Raw genomic sequence first — 26,906 nt, 5'->3', positions numbered from 1 at the left:
TACTTAATATCCTAATGATTTTTGGCATCCATAATTTTGACCCATACAAGGTACTGTTGGCTATTGCCACAAATATACCAGTGCGACTTATGACTGGTTTTGTTATCAGGGTCATATATTATTCGGTAACGTTAGGCAGTTTTGATTTATATGCTTTTAAATGTTTGATGATCGCATTAGCGTGTGCATAAGCAATGCTTCTATCGCTTGTTTCTGCTTCTTTGCTTGTTTTTGGATCCAGAGATTTTGTACTTTTTTCAGAAAATGTTTAATACCGTATAACAGGGAAAACATGGATTGCGGGAAATTCTGGCAATGGTGGGGGAAAAGTTAACTGTTAATGCTATTTTGCATTTAGGCCTGCAGTATGATTCTGAAAAATCTCTCTCTCTCTCTCTCTCTCTCTCTCTCTCTCTCTCTCTCTCTCTCTCTCTCTCTCTCTCTCTCTCTCTCTCTCTCTCTCTCTCTCTCTCTCTCTCTCTCTCTCTCAATATGAACATAACTGTCATATTTCTCATCACGTTTCAAATTATCTGAGCTAATCCACCCACACTCATTTTATTGAGAAATAAAATTGTAGGAAAAATATTTTTGCTATCTGAAACTTTCACAAAATAAATACATATATTTACATTTGATGAATCTTGAAACTAATTTCTCTGCAATTCTGATCAAAATGCATTTTTTGGTTTATCTACGAGTGTTTACTCTTTGTACATTCTGCAGCTCATTTTGTTGGTTAAAGTGAAAGCAGGAAGCTTATAAGTAGCCGCGTTTCCATTACAGATTTGCGCAAATGTTTTGCGCTATTATCTAAATATCGATAAAAAACTATTGCGAAATGACGGCGTTTCCATTAACCGATGTTATGCGACTAAAACGTCCTTTTTTCTCTCGCGATAAGTCATTCCAAAAATCACGGCAGCGGACGTTGGTTTATATAATTTCACAGCCACCGCATTAGACATTATTATTATTAATGGAAGGAGACGTACGTGTTATCCAAGCATTAATGGCAGGGAAAGACCCTTATATTCCAAACGAAATATAAGGAGTTTCTAGGTGTTTCACCCTCATTTCTGCTCTGAGGTTTTGATTGTGGCATTTCTTTGAAGTTTAGAATCCAGTATTCCTATAGGCTAATTATTGTTTCTTTTATGAATTTAATAAAGAACTCTGTCTCCTATTCCAAACGATCCATGTAGGCTGCTTTTGTGTCCATTCGTTTTTTCCTTTTTAAACCCGTAATTGGAAAAACGAAAAATAAACGGTTGTCTTTTTAAAACGCAAAGTTGAACACCACAATTTTAATTTAAACTTGCTACACCAACTGCTGCGCAAAAAAGTAAATATCGACGAATTTTCAGATGTTTGTTTAATGACTTTTTTCCCCTTTATTAAACATGTAAAATATTCACAAATTAATATGGAAAACATGTTGATTTTACTGGTTTTCTAAGGCCAAATTAGAACCTGGAATTGACATTTTCCCGCAGTGCTGAATAAGAAGAGCCATTAATATTATTAAACTATTGTTTTCTAACTCGGCTAAAAACATCTCCGCTGTTAAGCAGATGCGCTTTTAGAGAGAAATGCACCTTTCATACGGATTACTTAATCAGAACAAAATGTATAGCTTTCGATTCGAATTTGTTCGTTTTAAAGTGGTCATTTCAAGCTTTAGCCTACATAGGCTATATTTTGTTTCAGTTCTCGCGCTCCAGTTCAGGGAGATCATGAAAACGCGCCTGATTGTTTTATTTTATTTTACAAAAGCACAACATTTTCTTGTTATTGTTTACACAAATAAAACTAGTTACAAATAATGTATTATTATTTTCTGTATGACCAGAAATTATAGAGTAGGCTATATTAAGTTGTTTCACTGTTAATAGGAAAATGCAAGTGTTCACGCCCGCGCCTCCGTGCCATGTAGTGCGCGCTCCACACTCCACACATACCCTTAGATATGCGTCAAAATATTGTGTTTATTTGTGATAATCTCAGCTCTGTATTATTATTGTCTAACCCGTATTATGAATGACATTTGACGAATTGCTTTGTTCCTTTTTTGGATAAAAGCCTCATCTAAATATGTAGCCTAGTAAATGTTATAATGATGATAATTATTATTATTTGCGTACACGGACCCCAAACACACCGCGTCTTCTAAGTCAGGTGACTGTAAATGCGCAAAAACTGTTTCCATTGCAGTTTTGCGAAATACTCCTTTTTCGAATTGGCTGAAAAACCTCCTCATGCGAGCGTAAAAACTTTTTTGCGATAAACGAGAGTTTTTGCGAAATTGACGTGTTTCCATTGAGCGTATTTTCAATTCGCAATTTCAATTTGCGCAATTTGAAGGGTAATGGAAACGCGGCTACTGTGGCTCTTCCATTAAGGGCAGGTCAAGGGTCAGCGAATCCCCATAATTACATGTCGTAGGTGTGACGGAGGGGCCAAAAACAGTGGAGCTGATGTTGTTTTGGGCTTAAAGTTTGAGGATATATGAGATGATTTTGGCGAGAGGAATGTTTTTTTTTTCTGATTTCTTTATTCTTTCTTTCTCTGCTCTCTGTGACCCGATGAGCAGTAAACAAGAGGAATCGTGGTTCCCTTGGTAAGACACTCTAATGAACTCTTAAAGCTTGTAATCTTCACCCGTCCTCTCTCTTTCATTCTCGTTCACATCTCCTCTTCTCCTGTCTCCATGCTCTGATGGCATCAGATGATCATCTGCTTTGAGATTTTGAATTATGAAGTGAACATTCGTCCTCTTGGCATTTCCCTTTCTGATTGCCCAGAAGACGAGTTGGCAGTTCGGAATCATTTTGAGCAGAACAACGATGAGAAGTAATAAAACGTGTTACATGCAGTATGCATGTATTTATTTCCAAACTTAACCATAGTTTATCGTTTAATCTCTCGTTTTTCTTACCCTGTTATCATGCATTCTGTGTAATACATATTAGTACAAAATAACATGTATAAATAATTATTGCCTGATAATTTGAAATGGTTCTGCGGGACTTAAAAGTAGCCCTGCAAAATAAGAAATGCTAAATCTTAAACACCCCCCCCCCCACACACACACACACACACACACACACACAGCATGATATATAGTTTCACCCTGGTTAATTTGTGCATCGACCAATCAGAGTTGAGAATCCTGAGAAAAAATAATTTCCTGGCTTTCCCTTTCCTGTCTGCTCTCACCCATGCTGTCTTCCTCTGTGTGTGTGTAATCTCTCTTGTACTGTGTGTTTAGATGGATTTGTTAGAGGCTTAAGATAATGGATTCTCCTGAGAGACAAATTTAATATCTCCACATGTCGTAATCTCACTCACTACTCATGTAGACAGACACTGGATTAAGATTATTACATCCGATCTCTCTGAATGACCCCTGTCCTCGTGTGTGGACGCTGTAGCTGTGCTCTACATTGTTTTACAACCATCTCGATATGCTCAAGGCGACTAATCTCTGCGCCTGATGAAAACCAACCCGTGGAAGACAGCGCCGTGTCAACACCGTGTCAAACACCATTCTGACTTAAAGTGCATGAGGCTGTATAAGCGGCTGACAGCAACGTTACCTCAGAAGCACGACACTGTCTTTTCCCCTTAGTGCAAGTCTTCCTTTTCATTCGCGGCGTTCTTCAGGCTACTGTACTTCTGAGCTCAGTCTGAAAAATAACACGCAGCTATAATCAGCACTTCCTCAAGCACAATATGAGAATAGATAGACTCGCAGAATTATTCTGTCAGCAGTGGTGAGGGATGTGAGCTAGAGTGTGATTCTTTATTTCGGGTGGATCTTGTTTAATGTATTTATGTTAATTGTTTGCCATCCAGCATGATATTGCAATTCACACAGTGTGATTTAGACAAGTACGGTTGTTTGTTCTGGAACAATGTTCCTATCAATTGATCATCGCCCTAACTCAACCCCTAAAATCAGAGGACACTCAGTGGACTCACTAACTATCCATCCATCCATCCATCCATCCATCCATCCATCCATCCCTCCATCCATCATATATATATATATATACAATTTTAAGAATTTTTATTTTATTAATTAATTTATGGATTATGTATTAATTTATTTGACCTTATTAATTTTAACATATTTGAAGTAATTCATTTATACAAAAATAAATCAGATTTTGCATATATAAATAGAAAATCATAAAAAATAAATAATAAACAATACATAATAATTCAAATAATTAGGTTATTTGTACATATAATTAGGTAATAGGTTAATTAATAATTTATGCATTATGTATTCATTTATTTGACCTTATTCATTTTAACATATTTGAAGTAATTCATTTATAAAAATAAATCAGATTTTGCATAAATAAATAAATAAAAATCTTAAATAAATAATAAACAATACATAATAATTCAAATAATTAGGTTATTTGTACATATAATTAGGTAATAGGTTAATTAGTTAATTTTTGTTTATTTATTTATTGAAATTATTATTTATTTAAATAAATACAGCCAAAATCCATGTGGCCAGATAGATAGATACTGTAGATAGATAGATAGATAGATAGATAGATAGATAGATAGATAGATAGATAGATAGATAGATAGATAGATAGATAGATAGATAGATAGATGGATAACATAAAACAATTATATATTTTTATTTATTTTTAAATTAATGATTACATTTAGGCCGAATTTTAATATCAGTGCATCCCTACCTTAAATCGCAGTGATTGTTTGAAAGAATTGTTGTTCCAGGACCAACATAGGATGTGTAAATCACTCTAGAACTGATATTCTGCATACATCAGTAGTACAAAATTGGAAACTATTTAACACCATATGCATCAATGTTTGGCTTTGAGTTCTTGGTACTGTATATAAATTTAGAATGTGCCAGTCTATGCAAATCAGGTTTCATGCAAAGTAATAAGATCCAAACCTAAGGTTCCATAGTTTAACACACACAGGCTGCATTTAGAGTGCACATACACAACTACGATTCTGAAATAGCATTCGCTTTTAGACTTTTCAGAAGTAGCACTCATATATATCTTGTTTCTCTTCTTATTGACTTTTCCTGTTCAATTCCATTCGCTCGCTCCAATCTTCTGTATTTCATTTTCTGCTTGCAGATTTCTGCTAGGTTTTTTTTTTTTGTGGTTTGTTTGTCATCTTTTTTGAATGATGAGGTACAGTGAGATGAATGCATAAATTGCATACATTCCTACTGAGATTACAAAAGTTAGAGCATCTATCACTGCTGTGTTTGGAGGATGTGAGAATGCATTACACCTTTCCAGTCACTGATCAAAGATCAGATCAAAGCTGTGTGTGTGTGTGTGTGTGTGTGTGTGTGTGTGTGTGTGTGTGTGTGTGTGTGTGTGTGTGTGTGTGTGTGTGTGTGTGTGTGTGTGTGTGTGTGTGTGTGTGTGTGTGTGTGTGTGTGTGTGTGTGTGTGTGTGTGTGTGTGTGAGTTTATCTATCATGGTAGGCTGGTTTTCATCTGAGGTGCATGTTCTCACCTTTCTCGTTGAGTCTTAAAGGAATCATTTGTATAAAAGGAAAAGTCTGTCATTATTTACTCATTCCATCTTTTGAAGATTCTTCACATTTGAAGATCAAATTACAATGAATGGAGACTGGAGTTTTCAAACCTTAAAAAGCAAGTACAAAAGTACCATAAAAGTGTCATACAAAGTATAAAACTGAATGACTCATACACTATATATTTTAATTCTTATAAAGCCATGTCGTAGCTTTAAGTGAGAAAAAGCCCAAATATAAGTGTATAGATAATCTTTTCCATTAAGTCAATGAGTTGAACTTAAAGAACTGATTCATGAATGAATTCAGGTTCTTGTGAACTGGATCAACTGATTCACTGAAAAGATCTTAATAGAACAATTTGCTTATGAATCAAACATCATGAGTTCTCTCATGCCCGTGCCAAGGAATACAATGTATGACTTGTATAAATAACTATTTTATGCTGCTTTTAAAAGTATACAACTGTATGGCTCAAATGCTATATTCCAAGTCTCATGACGCCGTGAGAAACCAGACCAAAATGTAAGTTCATAAATAATCTCCTCCTCCATTTAGTCGATGTGAACGAATCACTGAGTCAGTGAGTTGAACTCAAGAACCGATTCATGCATGAATTCAAATTGGTTCTGTGAACCGAACCAACAGAAAGAAAAAAATCGGTTTCACTTTATTTTGATGGTCCCTTTAACACATTCGGTTGTCTAACATTGTTACTGTTGTCTAACATCATATTGCAAATATGACATGTATTTGCAAAGTTACTTATAGTCAACAGAATGTTCAAAATCTTAACAGAACAATTAACTTATGATTCAACCATCACAAGTTCTCTCATGAATGTGCCAAGGAATACACCATATGACTATAGAATAAAAGTATAAAACTGTGACTCAAACACTATATTCAAAGTCTCATTAAGCCATGCTGCAACCAAACCAAAATGTAGGTTCATAATTAATCTCTTCCTCCATTTAACCGATACGGCCGGATCAGTGACTTGATCTCAAGAACCGATTCATGCATGAATTCAGATTGGTTCTCTAAACTTTATTTTTACTTTATTACTCAAAGATCACGAGATCTCTCATGAATGTGCCACGGAATACACTGTATGTATGACTCATATAGAATAATTTTCTGAAAAGCATCACATGAGTCATATGTGCAACTCTTTTTTTTTGCGATTGAAAGCTCCAGTTCCCATTCATAGTAATTGCACGGAATGACATGAGGACGAGTAAATGACATAATTTTCATTTTTGGGTGAACTATTCCTTTAACGACGCAATCACATGTCATTTTTGCCACTCACCTCTTTCTCCATCTCCCGCTCATTCTTTCCCTCCTCTATCATCTGTCAGCCATGGATAGTCATTTGACTTTCCTCTGCATGTATTATTTTTCAAAGAACGAATTGATTCAGAGAGAGGATAAAAAGAAGAGAGAAAGAAAGGAAAAAAACGTAGCACCTCATCACAAAACCTTATCTCCCCCATGATGCTCAGTCTATTAACCTGATTGATTGTGCCAATAATCAGCCCTCTCTCTCTCTTTTACCATTCTTTTCCCTTTCTCCATCGCAGACGTTATTGCCCCTGCTGAATTGGTTGCCCCGGTGATAGTGATTGCACCTAAGAACACATCAGTGGTTGCCGGGGCGGGTGAGGCTACTTTTGAGTGCGTCGCTAATGCGAGGTGGGATGTTTGTCATTGTTATATTGTTTTTTTATTATCCATCACAGTGGTGATGTCATTTACATCAGTCAAAATTGTGATTGTATCTGTCATTTCACATTTTTTACAATACAACTTGATGACTTTGAGTCTGTTATGCATTTGTTTCAACTTAATGAAGCCAAAACTCTGCAGGTTTCTTTCCTGTGTGGGCACATTTCCTGTTGAAATTTGGGTGTTAATTTCATATATTAATAATCTCTTTTTTTTAAATGAGCCTATAGCCTTACACTAACACTTACATGTTGGTTGAAGGTGGTTCTTATTCTAGAGAGCATTTGATTGATCAAAATATTGTGTAATGCAGAATGAGTCATCAATATTTGTTATTGGTTTTCCTGAAAGAGACTGTCAATTTTAAATGTGTATATATTCTAATAGTGAATTTTGTTAATATTTGAGTACACTAGCAAAAGGTTGTATTTTTTTCTAGTTTCTTCTCCTCACCAAGGCTGCATTTATTTGATCAAAAATACAGTAAAACTGTAACATTGTGAAATATTATTACAGTTGAAAACAAATGTTTCTATTTTAATATAATTCAAAATTTAATTTATTTCTGCATCATATATTCAGCATTATTACTCCAGTCTTCAGTGTCACATGATCCTTCAGAAATGTTCAGAAATTCTTGAAATTTGATGTTCAAGAATCATTTCTTATTATGATGAATGTTGAAAACAGTTGTGCTGTTTAATAATTCTTTAGAAGCCATGACACATTTCTCAGGATTCTTTGGTGATTCTTTAGTACAACAATTATTTTATTCAACATTTAAATTAAATAGAAATATTTGAAACATTATACATTTTTGCTGTCACTTTTTTCTCAATTTGAAGCAGCCTTGCATCGCTGAAGTAAATTACATTTTATAAGATATAAAAAAACAGTTACTTTGAACAATAATTATATTTCACAATATTACTTTTTTATTGTATATTTGATTAAAAAAGCGGTTGTTCAGAAAAGTACTGAGCTGAATTTTTGTGCCATCTACTGTTTTAAAAGACCATAAAGTCAAATGCGTCTTTTACCTTGGTGCGCCTTTAGCCCGTTGTACCTTATACAAAACCCACAAAAGTTGGCTGGAAACATTCAAATTTGTTGTTTGAGGCCTAGCCCACCTGTTAATCAGGGGTCACACACATTTTTTGACCATTATATTTAACACATAACTAACTGTGCTCTTTATAATTCTTGGCATGAGTATTAATTTCAGTCTGGCAGTTAATGTGCTGTGTGTTGTGTGTGTGTGGAGCAGATCTCTTGACAGGCTGCAGGTGTTCTGGAAGCGTAATGGGGCGAGACTAACAGCAGGAGTGGACTCATTCGGTCGCAGGCTGGTCATCAGTAACCCCACCTCGGCAGACGCGGGTCTGTACGTGTGCGAGACCGCGCTCAGGAACAGCAGTCAGAAGAGCACAGAGGCCAAGGCGTACCTCTCCGTGCTGGGTAAGACCATCGCTCTTCCTCTTCTGCTTCATGCAGGTTCTGGCAGATGTTTAAGTATTATTTTACTGAAATGACCTAGAGAGCAAGAGTTTGTCAGATGGATTTGATTTCAGGAATATCATTTAATTAAATACTGAAGTGAGCTCAATTCTTTTTCATGTATAATACCACTATAAAAATTAAAAAAAGCAAAGTCACTCCACTTGGCGACATTTCGTTAATGCCTCTGGGCGGCTATTTCTAAGTCAAGTACAGCTTCTTATAGAACAATTACTGTAGATATACCAAATCAGCAGAAATTGATAACATTAGACCAAAAATGAAAACAATACCTTCACCAAAAGTGAAATTAATAAGCCAAACTAACTTTTCAGCTCTGCTGCTGAAGAGAGCTGTCTGTTAAAACATGGAAAAACAAAGTAACTTGCGTTATTATGTGATAAAGTAACTTTTTTTGTTGTAAATTTAAAAGTAATGCATTACTTTACTAGTTACTTGAAAGAAGTAATCTGATTACATAACTTTTGTTATTAAGTGCCTCTGATCTCGTGACTACATTTAAAGTCAGATGGATTTTGATTAGCTGTCAAAGTCTCATTTTTATTTATTTTTATCCTTGTTCTAATACATTTTAAGTATTCTAAATGAGTGACTTTGTGCATTAGAAGTTAGTAATTTGCGTAAAACATGCCAAACCATTTTTTCAGCCTTTTGACACTTTCTTTTGCCTGAAAGCAAGTGCAGCAAGGTCGTCAAGCAACGTATTTGAGGTTTCAGTTCGTACATTTTTCGTAGCTTTAGAACAAATTTTAGTGCGAAAGAATCAATTTCTGTACATATGCCAATTCAGCAATAACATTTAAAAACATCTTCAAAGTTGATCATCACACCAAAAATGAAAACCATAACGATCAGTTACACTTAAAATTACATTAACATCCGCACCGGATATTAATTTATTCTAAGTGCACTGCTGTAGTTGAATGAATGAATGATGCATTTATATAGCACTTTACTATGTACTACTGTACACCCAAAGCATTTACAATCATACCATGAGTATCTCCTCAACCACCACCAGTGTGCAGCATCCACTTGGATGACAGTACAACTGCACCAGTGCGCTCACCACACTAGCTCTAGGTGGAGAGGAGAGAGAGCGATTCAAAGGTAGTCATGCACTCACTGCGCACTTTGATGGATTTTGATCCATCTGTCATTGGATTCCATTCACTTTTTCCACCTAATTCACAACACATGTGTATGTAACCGGTCCTACTCGACCCGCTCCGAGTGGGATTCCAACTGTGGTCTCCGGTGTGGGAAGCGGGCACGCTAACAAGGAAACGAAAGACCGCAATCTCTAGCATCAGTCGTGTTCCTAACCTCGTTCTAATGTTAATGAATTTTAAGTATTGTCAATTAATGACCACGACACTCAAGTTTGCTAGCATCACATGCAAATGCCTATAGTATCAAAACGTGGGAATATCTCACCTGTCTGCTCGTGAATGTTAATTAGAAGAAGTGACATCCCCCAGTTGATCGAACTGATTTCCTGAAGGGTTTAAGGGGACTTACACTGTTGAGAAAGCTCTCAGATGGAGCACTTGATGGATAGGTATGATTAAGAAATCTTTCTGAGGGTGTGGAAAGTGTCAGTTTGAAATCAGAAATACATTGGATTTCCAAAATCACAATTAGGCCTGCATCTGTGACATTTTCATCTACAGACGCCTACATCAGAGTGTGTTGCAGCAGAAGTTGAAACGCAGCCTTTAGCAACACACAAGCCCTGTTGTAGATGCTCTAAAGTTGGCATTTTAGCTGCATTTTTTGGCTACACTTCATTTTAAGGTGATGTAGTTACATTGTACTGTACTCAAATAAGTACAGAGTAATATATATTAACAGCATGTACTTACTATAGAGTTACTCACTACTATACTAAGTGCACATAGTAACGTGTAACTACTGTACGTCACCTTGACATAAAGTGTTACCCAATTTTGTATCTCTCAGTAAGTGGGAGGACAAAAAAAAAAAAGTGAGTTCTAATGGTTTCTGTGCACATTTATTCACACAATAGCAAGTTGTCTCTCAGTATTCCTTGTCACGTCATTGGCGTTTTGTCCGAGCATCACGACTCTCAGCTTCCAATGTTTTCAGAAGGTCAGTGGGCTTTAAACATCCTCAGCCTCTTTAACATCCCTGCTCTTTGATCCAAAAACACAAGTATTACTCTCTGCCTCAAGATCTTTCTCACCAAAAGATGAGCTATGAATATTTATACCTCAACTCGCACTCTTATTAGAAACAGCAACGAATATTCTTTCAATGAGCTTATCTGACAGGTGTGCGCCTTACATGATTGGGCGAAAGGGGGGCATGCATATGCATGAGGCAGCCAATGGAGTGATGAATAAATTGGGGCTGTTGGAGGCTCAGAGAGACTTTTATAGAAAGATAAAGTGAACATGTCAGTGCAGCCAGCAGTGGAAAAGAGGTTGAGACGGAGGAGGTATTTATTGTTTCTGCCGTTGAATCCGATCCAGGCGCCAGTCTGAATATGTATATCCTGATCTGCATAAATGTACAATGAGACTGAGTAAGTGCTTATTTGTTCGGGAAGAACGAAAAGGAGGAGAAGAAAGAGAAGAATGGATGGGAATGAATTGGAAAAACTGTGACATTGTTATGCCGTTCGGGGTTTTTTGCCGTTGTTGTTGTTGGTTGTTTGATATTCTTCGGTAAGTGAAAAGCTGTTATCAGCATTACGGTTAACAAGTCCTTTGTCTCCTTTCATTTGGAGTGAGATAGAAAGAGAGAGAGAAAAACAAAAACAAATGTCAGGTGTGTGAAAAAATAACATGAGTCTTGCTCTTTCTGCCATAAATAAAGGGGAAAATAAAAGGGTAGAGGATGAAAGGGTTTTCTTTTTTTATGTATACATGTATATATAAAACCTTTTTACTATTATAATGAGCTAAGTGTGGCACCAAACACCACTGGGAAAAGTCTGAGCACACTTTTTACATGTAGTTTACTGAAAGTATACATCCATCCTTTCACTCTTTTATCATGACCTAATAATACACTTCCTGATTACCCACTGTAATGCCAGCGAACTCTAGAACACACTCAGATTGGTATTAAACGGTAAAAATATAAATCCATAAAGCCCCTGAGTTATGAGGTATGCCACACATGATGTCTTCCACAAATGCCCATAATATCTAATCATCCACAACCAACTTAGAACAATAGAAACCACCCAGAACACCTTCACCTCAACATTCAAAAAGGGTGAAGAGTTTTATACTTTTTGCATAATTTTCTTTAGAAAATTAAAAAATTTTGTTTGTACTTACACATCTGTGTACAGGTTTATATTACAATGTTACATTGTGGGACCAAATGTTCCCACAAGGATAGTAAAACCTGAGTGGGGACCAGCCAGCGTTCCCCACGAGGGAAATAAACATTAATAAACATACCAAATTATATTTTTTTGAAACTAAAAATGCAGAAAGTTTTCTGTGATGAGTAGGGTTTGGGTTAGGGAATAGATAATACAGTTTGTTCAGTATAAAAATCGTTACGCCTATGGAGTACTGAACCGTGTGTGTGTGTGTGTGTGTGTCTGTGTGTGTGTGTCCTTCACAGAGTCCCCGTACTTCACGTCAAAACCAAAGAGGTCGGTGTTAACGGAAGTTGAGAAAACCGTGGAGCTTCAGTGTCAGGCCAAAGGTAAGCCCCGCCCACTGCCCCGCCCCTTCTGTGTTGCACCTATCAAATTACTGCAGCTCCTCTGCGTTTCACCACTTTACAGACATGTCCTAAATACTCTGCTGTTGTATAACCAATCCCCTGCAGGAAACCATAATCTTTATATTGTCAGGAGTATAAAGACTGCCAGCACTTGGATAAAAAAGCCACTTAACTTCCAGCGCACTTCCTGTCAATCTCAAATGTTTGAATGTACCTTTTTAAAAGCATAATGTTCCCATTTCTGCACAATGTTATAGCACGTTCATTTTATTGTGGCTGGTGTGCTTTCAGCCGACAATTTGCTGCAAGAACGTCATTCAGTTTATGTGCTGACTCAACCAGAGACGTGCTTTTATCATAATCATTTGTCGTCTCACAAATGTGACCTTTTCGCCAAGCGCGCCGCATCGACCCCTGCTCGTTTCCACAATGTGTCCTTATTTGAATTCATCTTTATTTAATCGACTAAATGATAATAAGCGGTCAAGTACATTAGAAAAGAGCGAGCGAGACGCTAATGGTATTAGCTGTTAATTGGCGCCAGTGTTCATACTACGTTAGGATCTAGTTAAAAGACATTAGGTATATCATTGGCTCACAGGGCAACGGAGGAGTAGAAAATCCTTTTAACAAGCTGTGTAAATCTGACCTACATTTCAGCAACAAAGTGCCAAGTGTCTAAAAGTTAAACTTTTCATGACTTCTAACAAGGAAAATTCATAAAGAGAGACCTCAAACGGGTCTTTCTTCTCAACTTTTTTTTTGCGTAATATTTTTCTCCTTTATTTAACGGAAATCTGGACAGTTTCTCCTTCATGAAACTTTTTAAAACTGCTGAGACTTTTCCTCTTTTGTGTGTGTGTGTGTGTGTGTGTGTGTGTGTGTGTGTGTGTGTGTGTGTGTGTGTGTGTGTGTGTGTGTGTGTGGCAAAGATTGTACCTCTGCAATTTACACTTGCTGAGAATCTCGGCTCGTTCTTTTTGCACTTCCGTAAGGGTGTGAAGCTGAGTTTGTGCGCACTTTGTCATAAACTGTCAGAAATTTAATTACAGCGAGCTTGTTTTTGACAGTCTTATTTTAACATCCTTGTCTTGCATCCCGTGGGTGTGACACGACTATCGACGCCGAGACTCCTCTGTAGGAGCGGATTCACGCTATTTGACCTTTTAAAGTGTTGAGCTGCAAGATTTATCCATGATATATTCTTTAATTTGCATATCATGATGAGCATATCATGAGTTCCTTCAGATGAACTTAATTTACAATTATTGCTAATACATATAATGGCCGTTTTATTCATTTTCGCGCTCGCTTCTTGATTTCTCGCTCCCTCCCTCTTGATCTCCCTCACTTATCCTCCTCTCCAAATCTTCTCCCTTTTTTGTCGGTGAAGCATGTCAAAATTTTATTGGAAGTTTAATCAATCAAAGCCAATTTATTAGATTAAATTTTCATTAATTAAACCAAAGTGTGCCCTGATGACGGTCTATTGATGAAAATGTTAACTTTGTGATAAATCAAACACACTGTGTGTGTGTGTGTGTGTGCGTGTGTGTGTGTGTGTGTGTGTGTGTGTGTGTGTGTGTGTGTGTGTGTGTGTGTGTGTGTGTGTGAATGTGTGTGTGTGTGTGTGTGTGTGTGTGTGTGTGTGTGTGTGTGTGTGTGTGTGTGTGTGTGTGTGTGTGTGTGTGTGTGTGTGTGTGTGTGTGTGTGTGTGCGAGCACTCTGGTAATAATTTTCTCATCTACCAAATGTCAAATGGCATTTGTGTAAATCTAGCCCTTACAAATTTGGTGCATATAAGGTTGGAATACTTAAGATTTGTTTTTAACTGTTTTGGAAAGAAGTCTCTTATGCTCACCAAGGCTGCATTCATTTGATCAAATACAGTAAAAATAGTAATATAGTGAACAGATGATGACAAAGCTGAATTTTCAGCATCATCACTCCAGCCTTCAGTGTCACATGATCTTTCAGAAATCATTCTATCACAAGAATAATATACACACACACAAAAAAACAGTTGTTTTAAATTGTAATAATATTTTACAATATTACTGTTTTCCTGTATTTTTGATCAAATAATAATTTACCCATGGCATTATAGACTTCTTTAAAAAAACAAAAAAAAATTTAAATCTTATTTATTCAAAACCTTTGACCAGTAGTGTGTTGTCATTTATATTATGATATCTGCTGAAATACCTTGTGATGCTTTATGTATTATTCAGGAATTCCCACACCGAAGCTGGAGTGGTTCAAAAATGCCGTCCCCCTCTCCACACTGAACAACCCTCGATACAAACTTACGTCTTCTTCCATGGTTCTACAAGTACGGAGAATTCATCCGGACGATGCCGGAATATTCCAGTGCTTCGCTGAAAACATGGCCGGAGAAATCCAGGCACATACCAACTTGGTCGTCACAAGTAAGATGAATAGTTATAGGAATATTTCACCCAAAAATGCAATTCTGCTATCATTTACTCTGTTGTTCCAAACTCATATGACTGATTGTCTTTTGGTACATATTTTACATTTATGTTTGTGCCTGAGAGCCCAAATATGCTTTCATTGTATGGACACAAGAAATTCTTCAAAATATTTTTATATTTTTTATTATCATCAATTTTTTCAAGAGAAAAAGAAAAGTCATATGTGTTTGGAACGACATGAGGGTGAGTAATTGATGACAGGATTTTCATTTTTGGGTGAATCATTGCTTCAAGCTAATGGGAAGATGAAGCATAAATACAGCCATGGATGTTTTAAAAGTCAGTGATCTCGCTCTCTTTTCCTCTCGGTTGTGAATTGATCAGGGAGTTCAGAGACCTCTCATTGATCTGTGTAATTAATCAGTGTCTACTGAGAGATCAACCTTTAACACACACACACACACACACACACAGCACTTAATCAACACCTCCAGCTCTCTCTCGCTTAGTCATCCTCATCTCTCTTTTGCTCTCAAGCTTCATTTAAGTTCGCACCATTTTTTATTGAAGTTTAAGAGTTTTAAAGTTAGGTACATTCATCAAGTAAATCATTAACAATAATACTTTTCTGTTTCATTTCTGTTGTGCTGGTTCATATTTTTGTGGAAACCGTTGTGTGTGTGTGTGTGTGTGTGTGTGTGTGTGTGTGTGTGTGTGTGTGTGTGTGTGTGTGTGTGTGTGTGTGTGTGTGTGTGTGTGTGTGTGTGTGTGTGTGTGTGTGTGTGTGTGTGTGTGTGTGTGTGTGTGTGTGTGTGTGTGTGTGTGTGTGTGTGTTCGTCATGATTCTGTTAACTACCACATCAGTTGTGACAGATACATTTTTTTTTCGGGATTATTTTATTAATATAAAGTATTAAAGAGCAACATTTATTTTAAATATTTTTTGTAGCAATGTAAAAGTATTTTCTGTCTTTTATCAGTTTAAATGCATCCTTGGTGAATAAAAGTAGTAATTTTCTTTAAAATGAATTAAATAAAATGTTACTGACCCCAAACTTTTGAACGGTAATGTAACTAACTTTGGGTTTCTTAAAATTCAGTTAATCCTGTAGTAAGAGATTTTAAACATTGTCACACTAATAATGTTTTTAAGTGTTAGCAAAGTATTTCCTGGCATCTCAAGATACTGTATGTTCCTTCAAAGACTATATTCAATTGTGTTTTGCTCCCCCCCCCCCCCCCCCCCCCCCCCCATAATTATTAAAAATAGTTGTTTTTTGGCTCACATTACAGCTCATATTAATGAAATTTGTTTGAAAAATTCATTTGTCATGCTAAAGGACAATTTTGATTAACTTAAAGTCTCCCTGTAGCCTCTTGCCTCATTTAGTATACTGTGCGCGGTTCTATGAATATGCAAATTTGCCACAATTATTTTGAAGTGCCCAATATACTTTTTGTGGTCACTCTATATTTTCTTCGATTTTCAGTTTTCTGACTCACTTGTTTTCACGATAGGCGTGTCACCATCTTTCACCACGCCCCCTTCTGACATCACTGTGACTGACGGAGCGTCAGCTGTCTTCACCTGTGAGATATCTGGCGCCCCCAAACCTGCCATTGTTTGGAGGAAAGGTACGTAAATTACGTTCACACGTGTTTGCACATCATTTACACGATCAACATGTCAGCAGTTTCGTGACTAACCCCTGTGATTCTCGCAGGTTCTCAGGTGTTAGCGAGCGGATCGGTGCAGATACCTCGTTTCACTCTGCTGGAGTCTGGAGGCTTACAGATACTACCCATAATGCCGAGCGACGCTGGGAACTACACGTGTTTGGCGTCTAACTCTGAGGGACTGGTCAACGCCACCGTGGCTCTGACAGTCTTGAGTACGAAACTGTAATATTGTGAATAATATGCTGTTTTTAATGACTTGAAAGTACAAACAAATTTAGCGTATGTGAAATGCAGCACCGACAGGATTGCAGACAATTTCCCAACATGCCTTTTATCAGCAGTCATTGTTTGGCTTAATAGCGGCGTTCATTAGCTCGGCTGATTGTAAAGGCATGGCAGAGCACACTATTTGTGAAATGTTAAGTCTTTCGCAGTAATTTCACACCGGAACAGTGTCATCCTTAAATCCCAAGGCCTCGGTTTATCTTGCTGTGCATGCTTAATGATGCTGATGTAGGTTTACGCTTGAGCGTGGGTGCGTGGAAGTGTCTGAGAGCATTTTTGACATCCAGCCTAAATAATGCTGTTTGTGGATTGGCCACTTAAAAGAAAAGCAAGAAGTCTCTCTGAATAAAACTACAGCGTGTAATTTATGCACCGTTGGTTGGCGGGCGCCAAACGTAATGTCAGAAAACTATCCTTGTCTACATTGTTCGGACAAAAAAGATAGTCCCGCCCCAAACTCACACCATTGGTTGAGCTGGAAGTTGACATGTCGGGCCGCACAGCGACGGTATTTGCAACATACAAATGGCTGACTTATAGCTGTACGTGAGCATTAAACTGGAAGATAGCGTTTTAATGTTGAAAACGTTACATGCATTAGTTTTAATCAAGTCAATTGGACCCAGTGGGTTATGTGTGTGAGAGAATTTGTTCACTTGCTTAGCCGTACTATATGGTCATTGAGACGCACTGTGAATATTCGAACGTTCATGCTTTGTAAATTTCATTCTGTTTTGCTAATGAAGCTGTCAGTGGGAATTACTTAATAGGGTTAAAAGAACTGTGAATAATGATGTTGGTAATGATTAAACTGTGGCGTGATTTTTGTCCTAAACTGCATTTTATTAATCAGGTCGAACCTTTATTTCAACACCCCCTGAGGATCAGCGTGTCATTAAGGGAACTACCGCTGTGCTGAACTGCGCCGCAACCCACGACCCCAGAGTCACCGTCAGGTCAGAGCTTGAGCTGACATGCATGTTGAGGAACATGTTTTTGACATTTTCATTTCAAAACGTTAGAAAATGTTCTTCTGCTCCGCGAGGTTGGCTTTGGCTAATTAGCGAAGTCAAGCATTACTCTTGCTGTTAATCATTAGGTCACTGTGATTGTGTCACTGTCGACACAAGTACCAAGTAAGACATATTTTGTTGATCCTGGAACAACATTCCTGTCTGAAAATTGTAATCCTGTCCCTACCTCTAAACCTAACCCTACCCATAACTTATCCCTAAATGCAGAGGGAAATAATAGGTGAATAACACTGATGTACAGTAGAAGCACCTAACCCTGGCTGGAAGCCTAAACTTGACATAAACTGTAAACGTGTCCCTCAAATCTGATTGGTTGATTGGAATGTTGTTCCAAAATCAAAACAGACCTTGATCTAGGAATATGTTGTACTTGGGGAAATCACGTTCACAGTGATTCGAGACCTCTAACATAACTCATCCCGCTCCACTGGTGCTACAGACATAAATGAAACCTTAAATCATGCCACTTGAGTACTTTTTAAGCGATCTGAAGGTGTACTTGAGGTGGATAAACTATGATGGAAATGCTAAATAAATTTCTACAGTAGATGCACATCAAATATAAGTCTCATGACTGAATGATTTGCTCAGATGATTGGCCCTCATAACTGTCTCTTATTTCTACTGAGTGCCAATTTAGTTTTTAGGAAAACGATTTGTTTTTGCAATATTTATGGTTTGCAATCAGCTTCTTCTTCTTTTTTTTTTTTGCATAACTTAAATTTGCAACTTAGATGGAAACATATCAACAGAGACTTGGGCTAGTAAGCAGCAACCTAGCAACAATTCAGAACACCCTACAAACCGCATGACACTGCCCTGGCAACACAATATCTATTCACAAAATATTATAGTTGTAATTTTTTTGTTTTAATATTTCACGTAAATTGATTGCTTTAAGCATGCTTTAAGCATACACTACCTTTGAAAAGTCTGGGGTGAGAAAGATTTGTTTATTTATTTTGAAAGAAATTAATACATTATTGAGCAGGGATGCATTAAATTGATCAAAAGTGAAAGTACCATATTAGTCTTTATCCACCTTGTTTAGGTGGATAAAGGGAAGATCACATAGGGAAGAGAAGCCGATATGGAATTTGATGTTGTTCTATTTCAGGAGGCTAAGTGTGTTTTCTGCAGATCTTTGGAGTGTGATATTTTTGGTGGATTATGAGTCATCATAAGATTATGAGTCTTATTTTCCTCAGATATGCATGGAATAAAGGAACCAAGCCGCTGAGCGTGTCGACTGGTGGGCGAGTGTCAATGAAGGAAGGTTCACTCCACATCAGCCAGACGTGGTCCGGAGACATCGGAGATTACACCTGCAGGGTCATCTCACCAGCTGGAAATGACTCCAAAACCACCCGACTGGAAGTCATGTGAGCAAAAATAGACACAAACACACAGATCCTTGCCAACATCCACGTTCGATACGAAGCGCTTTGAAGAGACTACACTTGTACAGTACACGTGCGCTCAGTACGTATTGGAGTGCTATTGTAGGAGGAAGATGCTTGGATCCCAGCTGCAGCTCTGAAGCCAAGAGAACCATCCAAAAATGGGCTATAATGATAGGACAGAGGAGGGAGCAGCTGTGATTGTGTGTGTGTGTGTGTGTGTGTGTGTGTGTGTGTGTGTGTGTGTGTGTGTGTGTGTGTGCGTGTGTGCGTGTGTGTGTGCGTGTGCGTGTGCGCGGGAGGAAGATAAAGGGAGAGTAGAATAAGATAGGCCTGATGCCCAAGGCCAAGATCATCTCCTTTGACGACTAGCCAATGTTGCTTAACTTCTGTGGCATCAGGAACTAATTAAACACACACACACATGCACGCGCTCAGATATTAATTACTGCTTCTAGATGGCTGAATGTTGTGCCCCCACAGATTGTCATATGGATGGATGCAGAGGAAATCTCATCGATCTTTGATGTAGATGAAATACACTGAGTAACACGAATGACATTAACTTGTTTAATTGGATGCGTTTGAAAATATTGTTCACAATCAGAAAAATACAAACTTACCAAATCGACCCAAAAGGCCTAAAAGCTTGTCTTTTGTGTCAAAAGCCTTCATAAGTCTTTTTTAACCAAGTAACATGATTGCATATACAGTACCGTTCAAAGGCTTGAGGTCAGTAAGGACATGAGATCACAGCAATAGCAAACGATCAATCAATTCCAGATGGACTAAAAATCATTGTATTTTTTCTTGATTGAGAAGTTGTTTCACTCGGATATACGTCACAATAAGAAAGAACAGACCAATACACCTTCCGTTTCGTTACGGCTTTAATACTTGTATTCAGCATGGATGCATTAAATTGATTAAAAGTGTCACTAAATTGTTACAAAAATGTGTTTTTAAATAAATGCTGTTCTTTTTATGCCTTAAATCCTGCAAAGAAATGTGTTCACAGTTTCCACAAAAAATATTAAATACAGTAGCACAACTGTTTTCAACATTGATTATTTAAAAAATACAATAATTATCCACTAAATCAGCATGTTAGAATGATTTCTGAAGGATCAGGTTTCCCAAAAACTCCCCCATCTGTCATTAGTCAGGCAAGCAGATAGTCTCATCCCAAAACTCATGCCATTGGTTGAGCCAAATGCTGCTGTGTTGCTACTTTTCGGGGAAATCCACCTAGAAGCTTCAATTTTTGTGCTTATAAGAAATTATTTATCTGTGTAAAAATTGTGAGTGCAGCTTGCATAATCAAGTCAGAGCTCAACTTGGAGAAAAAAACGAGAAATATTACAAATCATCAATCATACAAAACATAACTGTAATAAATATGATTTGCAAATGCGCTTAAAGTACTGCAAAGTAATGCGATTCTTTTAGTACTACTTAACGGAACACATAATAAAGCAATATTTAATTTAAGACACGCTAGTCTGTGAGAGAAACTGGGTTTCGGCAGACTTTCGAAAAAGACTCCTAACAGCTGACATTTAAATTATGAGATACAAATTGAAAACACATGCGATTTGAATAATAACAATAATACCTTTGACAGTCACATTAAGATAACAGAGCACCACAATATACTCCTACCTTTAATAATACAGCCTGCAAACTCTGTTGAAAGAAAACTCATCAGACGGTTGAAGGAGAGGCAATGCTTCACATGCTAATGTGATTTCACAGGCGTTCAAGTTAATCTCGCGCAGTGGACAGGTCCTCTTATTACCACATGTTAGACGATGGCTGAGCAGTGCCTCGCTTTAAACAATATTAGATGTTATTGCATATTTAGGCTGATGTGACAGACGGGCAAAAAAAAAAAAACCTGTCACACACATATTACAAGCATCTGCAAAGGACATAATTGTATTACGTGATATTGTAATGTAGTTTTCATAAATGTAATGTTGTTGAAGGAACAGTGGAACTTTTGATCTTGCAACATAGTGGAAAGTAATGTTAAAGAGTTAGTTCACACAAAAATGTAACTTCTGTCATCATTTACTCACCCTCATGTTGTTCAAAGGACTTGCTTTATTGTGCGGAAAATTAAAAGGTGTTGAGTTGACCGTCCATGCTGGTCTTTTACAGTGCATGCTCCAAAAAATGTCCAAAAGCACAATAAAAGTAGTCTGTTTTGCACATATTCAAAGTGTAATGTCACAATCCCTCAAATCAGCGACTCTGGCATTATTCCAAATATATTCTTTTGTGTCCAACGCAATATAGAAAATTATACAGGGTTGGAATGACATACAAATTTGAATTTTATATCACTATTCCTTTAATATTATAGTATTCATGAATGAATGTTGAATTTTTTTTAAGCCAACAGTTTTTGTTATTTTTGAAATGGAAAAATTCTATTTAGTAACTAAAAGAAAACATACTTTTTGTCAAAGAATCTTTATGTATGTAAGCTGCCCGGCATCTTTTTGATATCCCACAAACCCCTTGCAGCCATGATGAACACTTTTTGCTTGCAAAAGTTTTTTTTTTTGAGTGATAATGCTTCTATCTACCCACCATTTGTCCTCCACGGCACCTCAGGAGCACTGGTTTGAAAGTACAAACTGCAACAAAGACACAAATCTACAAAGTGGCTTATTGATGTATCTGAACATATAAGCCTAAAGGCTGTTTATGCTATTTAAGTCAAGCATCTCTACTATTGCCCATAGTTAGGGTGAGGGATTTGAACACATAACCCTAATATAAACGTAACTCTTTCTGCACTGTTTGTGCAACAGACACGAATGATACCTCAAACCTGTTTTGACTTCATTTGAAAACAGTGTGTGTGACGGTGTGTGACAGACGGTGTGTGTGAGAGAGAGAGAGAGTGTGTGTGTGTGCGCAACCATTATAGTGTCAAAATATCCCCACAAAGATGGCAATATCCGAAATCCTTATATGCGGCTGAAACAGGTAGCCTAGTGCCTCACAAGTTTTTCAACATTTACATTTTAATATATATAACATTATAGTCGTCATGGCCTTAGAATTGTTTTTTTGGGATGCACTATAGGCCCCTTTGGCGCGGTCTAAGCTTTTGTCCTTAATGGCATTTTTTGCCTTGCATTACTTTTACTTTTATACTTTAAGTAGTTTTAAAATCCAGTACTTTTACACTTTTACTTGAGTAAAAAGCTTGAGTTCTGTAGAAGTTGAAAGCTTGACTTCAACTTCTACAGAAGTCATTTTAAACCCTAGTATCTGTACTTCTACTTGAGTAATGAATGTGAATACTTTTGACACCTCTGCCCAATACACTCGGACATTCTCTGCTTCCACGTCCATTGAAATGCATTGCAGTTTCATTAGTTTTTATGTTTTTTCTTGTCATTTTAAGTTTAAAATGGTCAAACGTTGTGTGCATGGGGTACATGCACCTCCGACACTAGGTATCCCGAGAGGGCGACGGTGTGTGTTTTTTACCCTTTCCCAAGCCACATCTCAACCGAGATAAGTGTCCGCTCTGGATTAAGTTATGCGGTAGACCACAACACCAACTAAACGTTGATAAATAAAACAAAGATGTCTACATCTGTTCTAAGAAAAGTCAACAACGTATTTGAACGTTATCTTTAACATCTCTAACGTAACGTTAGTCTAACATTAGCCTAACATTAGAAAACGTTAACGTTAGCTTCTAGCTGTGTTGTACATCATGTCACTTAGCTTCATTAACGTATTTGTAAATAACCGAGATAACAAATATTAGCAATGTTGTGCTTGATGATTTATGTAAATACTGTAGCACCAAACTAATGGAGAGTCTTGGTAAAGATGGTAAAAAGGCTTGTCCTGGAAACGTATGCAACTTAGACCTGTACATATTTAATTTGATCATGAACCATTAATTACATATTGAAGCACAACATTTTAGACAACTTTCTACCAAAAACAACTGGGGAACTTTGTGTGTGGTTTTTTTTTGTGTGTGTTTTTTTTGCGGTTTATCACATTTACACTGTGACCTGTACATTTTTGCCTGGAGCTGAAGCTTTTCATCGACCTTCTCAACAATAAAATTATTAATATAACCCCCCAATGCATAGTTAAGGCCCTTTTGGTGACTTCGAGATGATATAATCTTTCTGTCTCCAAAGATCATCAATTGCCTCCTGTGAAATGTCTCCTACTGTGACAGCTGCCATAGCGCCTGTCACCGAATGTTGACTGTTTGTCCGAGTGAGTGGAGGGGGCGTGGCTTAGCCATAGGTCAATTGAATAGAGGGTGGGGTTTTACTTTTTACCCATGCCTCGCTCACAGCAGACTGACGGTTGGATGGGAGTGGTTGAGGATATTCTACCCAGAGCCGTCAAACTGACGTCATCAGAGAGGGAACGCCATTCCAGAGCGGAAGCATTTTCAGATTTTGATTAAAGATTACCTGGACAAAAGAATTTCTGTAAATTAACTTGCACGGATTAATTGTTCACCACAAGACTAGTAATGTGCGCTAAAAAAATTTGATTTGATGATGGCTTTAATGACAGAACTTTTGGTTGAACTAACCTTACAATTCACTGGGGCTGAGACAAAAGTTTTGTATTGTTTGTATTTGAATTTAGTTTGAATGTACTGCAGTGTAAAACGCATATATGCATATTTTGATTGTTTATTTGGTTATCTCTGTCTTTTTAGAGAACTTCCCCATTCCCCACGTAACCTGCAGGTGTCTCTGAATGAGACTGACAGCAGGACAGTTCTTCTGTCGTGGGTTCGACCCTTTGATGGGAACAGCCCTCTACTGCATTACATCATTGAGCTCTCGGAGAACAGTAAGTGTGTGTGCGTGTGCGTGTGTGTGTGTGTGTGTGTGTGTGTGTGTGTGTGCGTGTGCTATTTATATGAGCTTTGGCATATGGTTTATTAAACCTAATGCACCTTAGCTGCAGCTTTCAATTAAGCTGGTTTGCAGCCAGTAGATTCCACCGAAGAAGTTCTTTGTCATTTACCTCTCGCTGTCTTTCTCCCTGAGCTCTAAAAAACAGACAGACAGGCTAAAGTGAGTGAGAAGAGAAGAGAAATGGAAGCTGATTGTAATGGAGGGTAGTGGGACGAGGTTTGTTTTCACTGTATTATGCCAAGACTGTTATTGGTGGAAGAGATAGTGACAGGAAACACACAGAGAGAGAGATTGATTTGTGTATCGTCAAAGGAAAAACAATGAAAAATGTGGGTGGGGCGGAGGTGCTGGATGCCTATTAAACACCAAGACCTTTCTCTCCTCATACACACACACACAAACACATGTGTGGGTGTGTGTGTATGCGTCCCTGTGCCTTAATATTTACTATTCCTGATGAATTTGTGATTTATTTTTGCAGTTGCTCATAGTTTCTGTCTTCTTTTCTCTTGGGTCTGCTTGAGTGGTTTCACCATCTAAATTGTTCATTGATCTGCTTCCCATCATTTTTAATGTACTGCAAACGCACACACAAATGCACACACACTCTCATATATTGGGTGTTGTGGGTTGTAACGCCTCCAGAATAAACAACAGCGCTGTCAAATTCATAATTTACCCAAGTGCTGTAAAGAAAGAGATCATTCAAACAACTGATAATAAATCAAGTAGAATACGCAAGATAAAAACAATACTCCCCTTTGAGACTTAATTTTTTGTCTTTAGAAGTGAGAAATAATCTCATTACATTTATAAGTACTGTTTTACATTATAGTGAGCCAGTTAAAAGTGATTTCTGTAGAGTTCGTGGAAGTGACAGAAAGATATATCGTCCAGCACAAATAGTCGACTGATATTTGGCTTTTATTTTATTTTATTAATAGCTAAACTGCTTCTAGTTTTTGCCTAGTTTCAATTTTGAAATCTACAGCCTACAAATAGCCTGATCAATTTGTTTTAATCAAATTTGTATACGTCTTATTTTCTTATTTGCTTTCATTAAATTGTATAGTGTGTATACTACTAGAATTCATACTGAATTAAATTCATAGGCTGTTTGTATTTATAATAAATGAAAGAAAAAATATCTTGATGTTAATAGTTATTTAAATTGTTATAACATATCACAATATTACTGTTTTTACTGTATATTTGATCAAATACATGCAGCCTTGGTGGCAAAATGGTGCTTTTGAGCCTTGGTGACCACGTCCCCTCAGGATCCTGTTTTGGAAAATGTCAGATTTTGGATTTTTGCATTCCGGCATTTGTTTTTAAATGATCCGGCAATAACAAGTGCATGTCGTGCGTGTGAGAGAGACAGAGCGAGTGCGGCTTTATGCAGATATATTTAAAGGTTGGGTTTTGCTATTGGCCCTCAGCCTCAAACTATATATATATATATATATTCAGCTTTCTTAAGTTCAAAATCACTCTCATTGGTTGGTGGCGGTGCGAGTCAAAATGTTAAAAAACACAGTCAAGCATATTTTTTTCCATATCCACGAGTAAAACTAATGATATTTCTGATCAAAAGAGATCCCGGGGAGATGGAACTGCTAATACTAATCAGGATAGCGGGAGACACAAGTAGCGGGTGTTAGATCAGTCAGAATCAGAAATCGATGTAATGGAAGAGGCAATGACATTAAAGGTGAGAGAGAATATCACTGATGAACTAAATAATATTTGTAGCTATATACATGTAGCTCAATACATCTAGTTAGGGTCATACAGAAACTTGTGGATTATGATTTTATACTGTAGTTGTGCCATCACCCCGTATGTTCGGGGAACATTTAATTTTGTCTGTTTGTTGTTCCTGACAGATTCTCCATGGAAAGTCTACATGGCTGATGTTAGCCCTACACTAGCCAGTTTGCTAGTAATTGGTCTAACGCCAGCGAGAACGTACCAGTTTAGAGTTTGTGCTGTCAATCAGGTGGGACGTGGGCAGTACAGCGCTGAGACAAACAGGTAAGCAGTCACAAGCTAACATCTTACAGTAGTCTACATGCTTAGCATATCGCTAACTAGTTAAGTAAAGCTCTGTTATAGCTAAAACAAGATCAATGTTTCTGATCAGGCGTCGAGGAAGGGGAACGGATCTTGCATGGCAATGGCATTGCACTGCAGGCGCTAACAGGGCCATGCTAATGAGATAAACCCTGATTCCTTGATTGTAGCAAACCAATTTACAGGCAAACCCCAAATCCTTTCAATCCTGAATATTGTAACTAACATAGCCAGTCAAGCAGATTGGAACTGGTAATTTTCACCAACTATTGCCATTTTCGTGTGTCCGACACATGCACGTCCTCAGTCAGTTAGAGAGAATATTATTAAATGTGAGGACAAGATTTGAACCCTGTCAAAAGAAAGGCTGATTGTAATTGAATTACATGAGAGCTTTCATCACTGGCTCTGATTGTGAGCCATTATGACACATGGGCAGAAAAAAGAAAAGAAGAAAAAAAACGCTTCCATATCCAGGAACACTATGAAGGTGTGAGAAATAGCTTTTCTCAAAGCCAATTCCACACGGTGAAAGAATGTCAAATACAAGTT

At 37.4% G+C, this 26,906-nt stretch overlaps 1 protein-coding gene across 3 annotated transcripts in view; it reads left to right on the top strand.

The window, feature by feature from the left end:
- sdk1b (sidekick cell adhesion molecule 1b) overlaps positions 1 to 26,906 on the top strand; it is a gene marked incomplete at its 5' end in the record, with an annotated part of 213,756 nt that overhangs the window by 119,086 nt on the left and 67,764 nt on the right. For 2 of the 3 annotated variants that reach the window (XM_079615866.1, XM_079615868.1), the window contains 11 exons: positions 2,594 to 2,620; positions 7,143 to 7,254; positions 8,555 to 8,745; positions 12,412 to 12,495; positions 14,748 to 14,945; positions 16,470 to 16,586; positions 16,676 to 16,843; positions 17,770 to 17,872; positions 19,159 to 19,332; positions 24,074 to 24,210; positions 26,168 to 26,315. In XM_079615866.1, coding sequence (XP_079471992.1) covers positions 2,594 to 2,620; positions 7,143 to 7,254; positions 8,555 to 8,745; positions 12,412 to 12,495; positions 14,748 to 14,945; positions 16,470 to 16,586; positions 16,676 to 16,843; positions 17,770 to 17,872; positions 19,159 to 19,332; positions 24,074 to 24,210; positions 26,168 to 26,315 — 1,459 coding nt within the window. The remainder of the gene's footprint in view (positions 1 to 2,593; positions 2,621 to 7,142; positions 7,255 to 8,554; positions 8,746 to 12,411; positions 12,496 to 14,747; positions 14,946 to 16,469; positions 16,587 to 16,675; positions 16,844 to 17,769; positions 17,873 to 19,158; positions 19,333 to 24,073; positions 24,211 to 26,167; positions 26,316 to 26,906) is intronic. The other variant, XM_079615867.1, reaches the window with a different exon arrangement.

This window comes from Phoxinus phoxinus (genome assembly GCF_949152265.1).
Source record: "Phoxinus phoxinus genome assembly, chromosome: 6".
Classification (NCBI taxonomy): Eukaryota; Metazoa; Chordata; class Actinopteri; order Cypriniformes; family Leuciscidae; genus Phoxinus; species Phoxinus phoxinus.
This window is presented reverse-complemented; position numbering and strand designations above follow the sequence as displayed.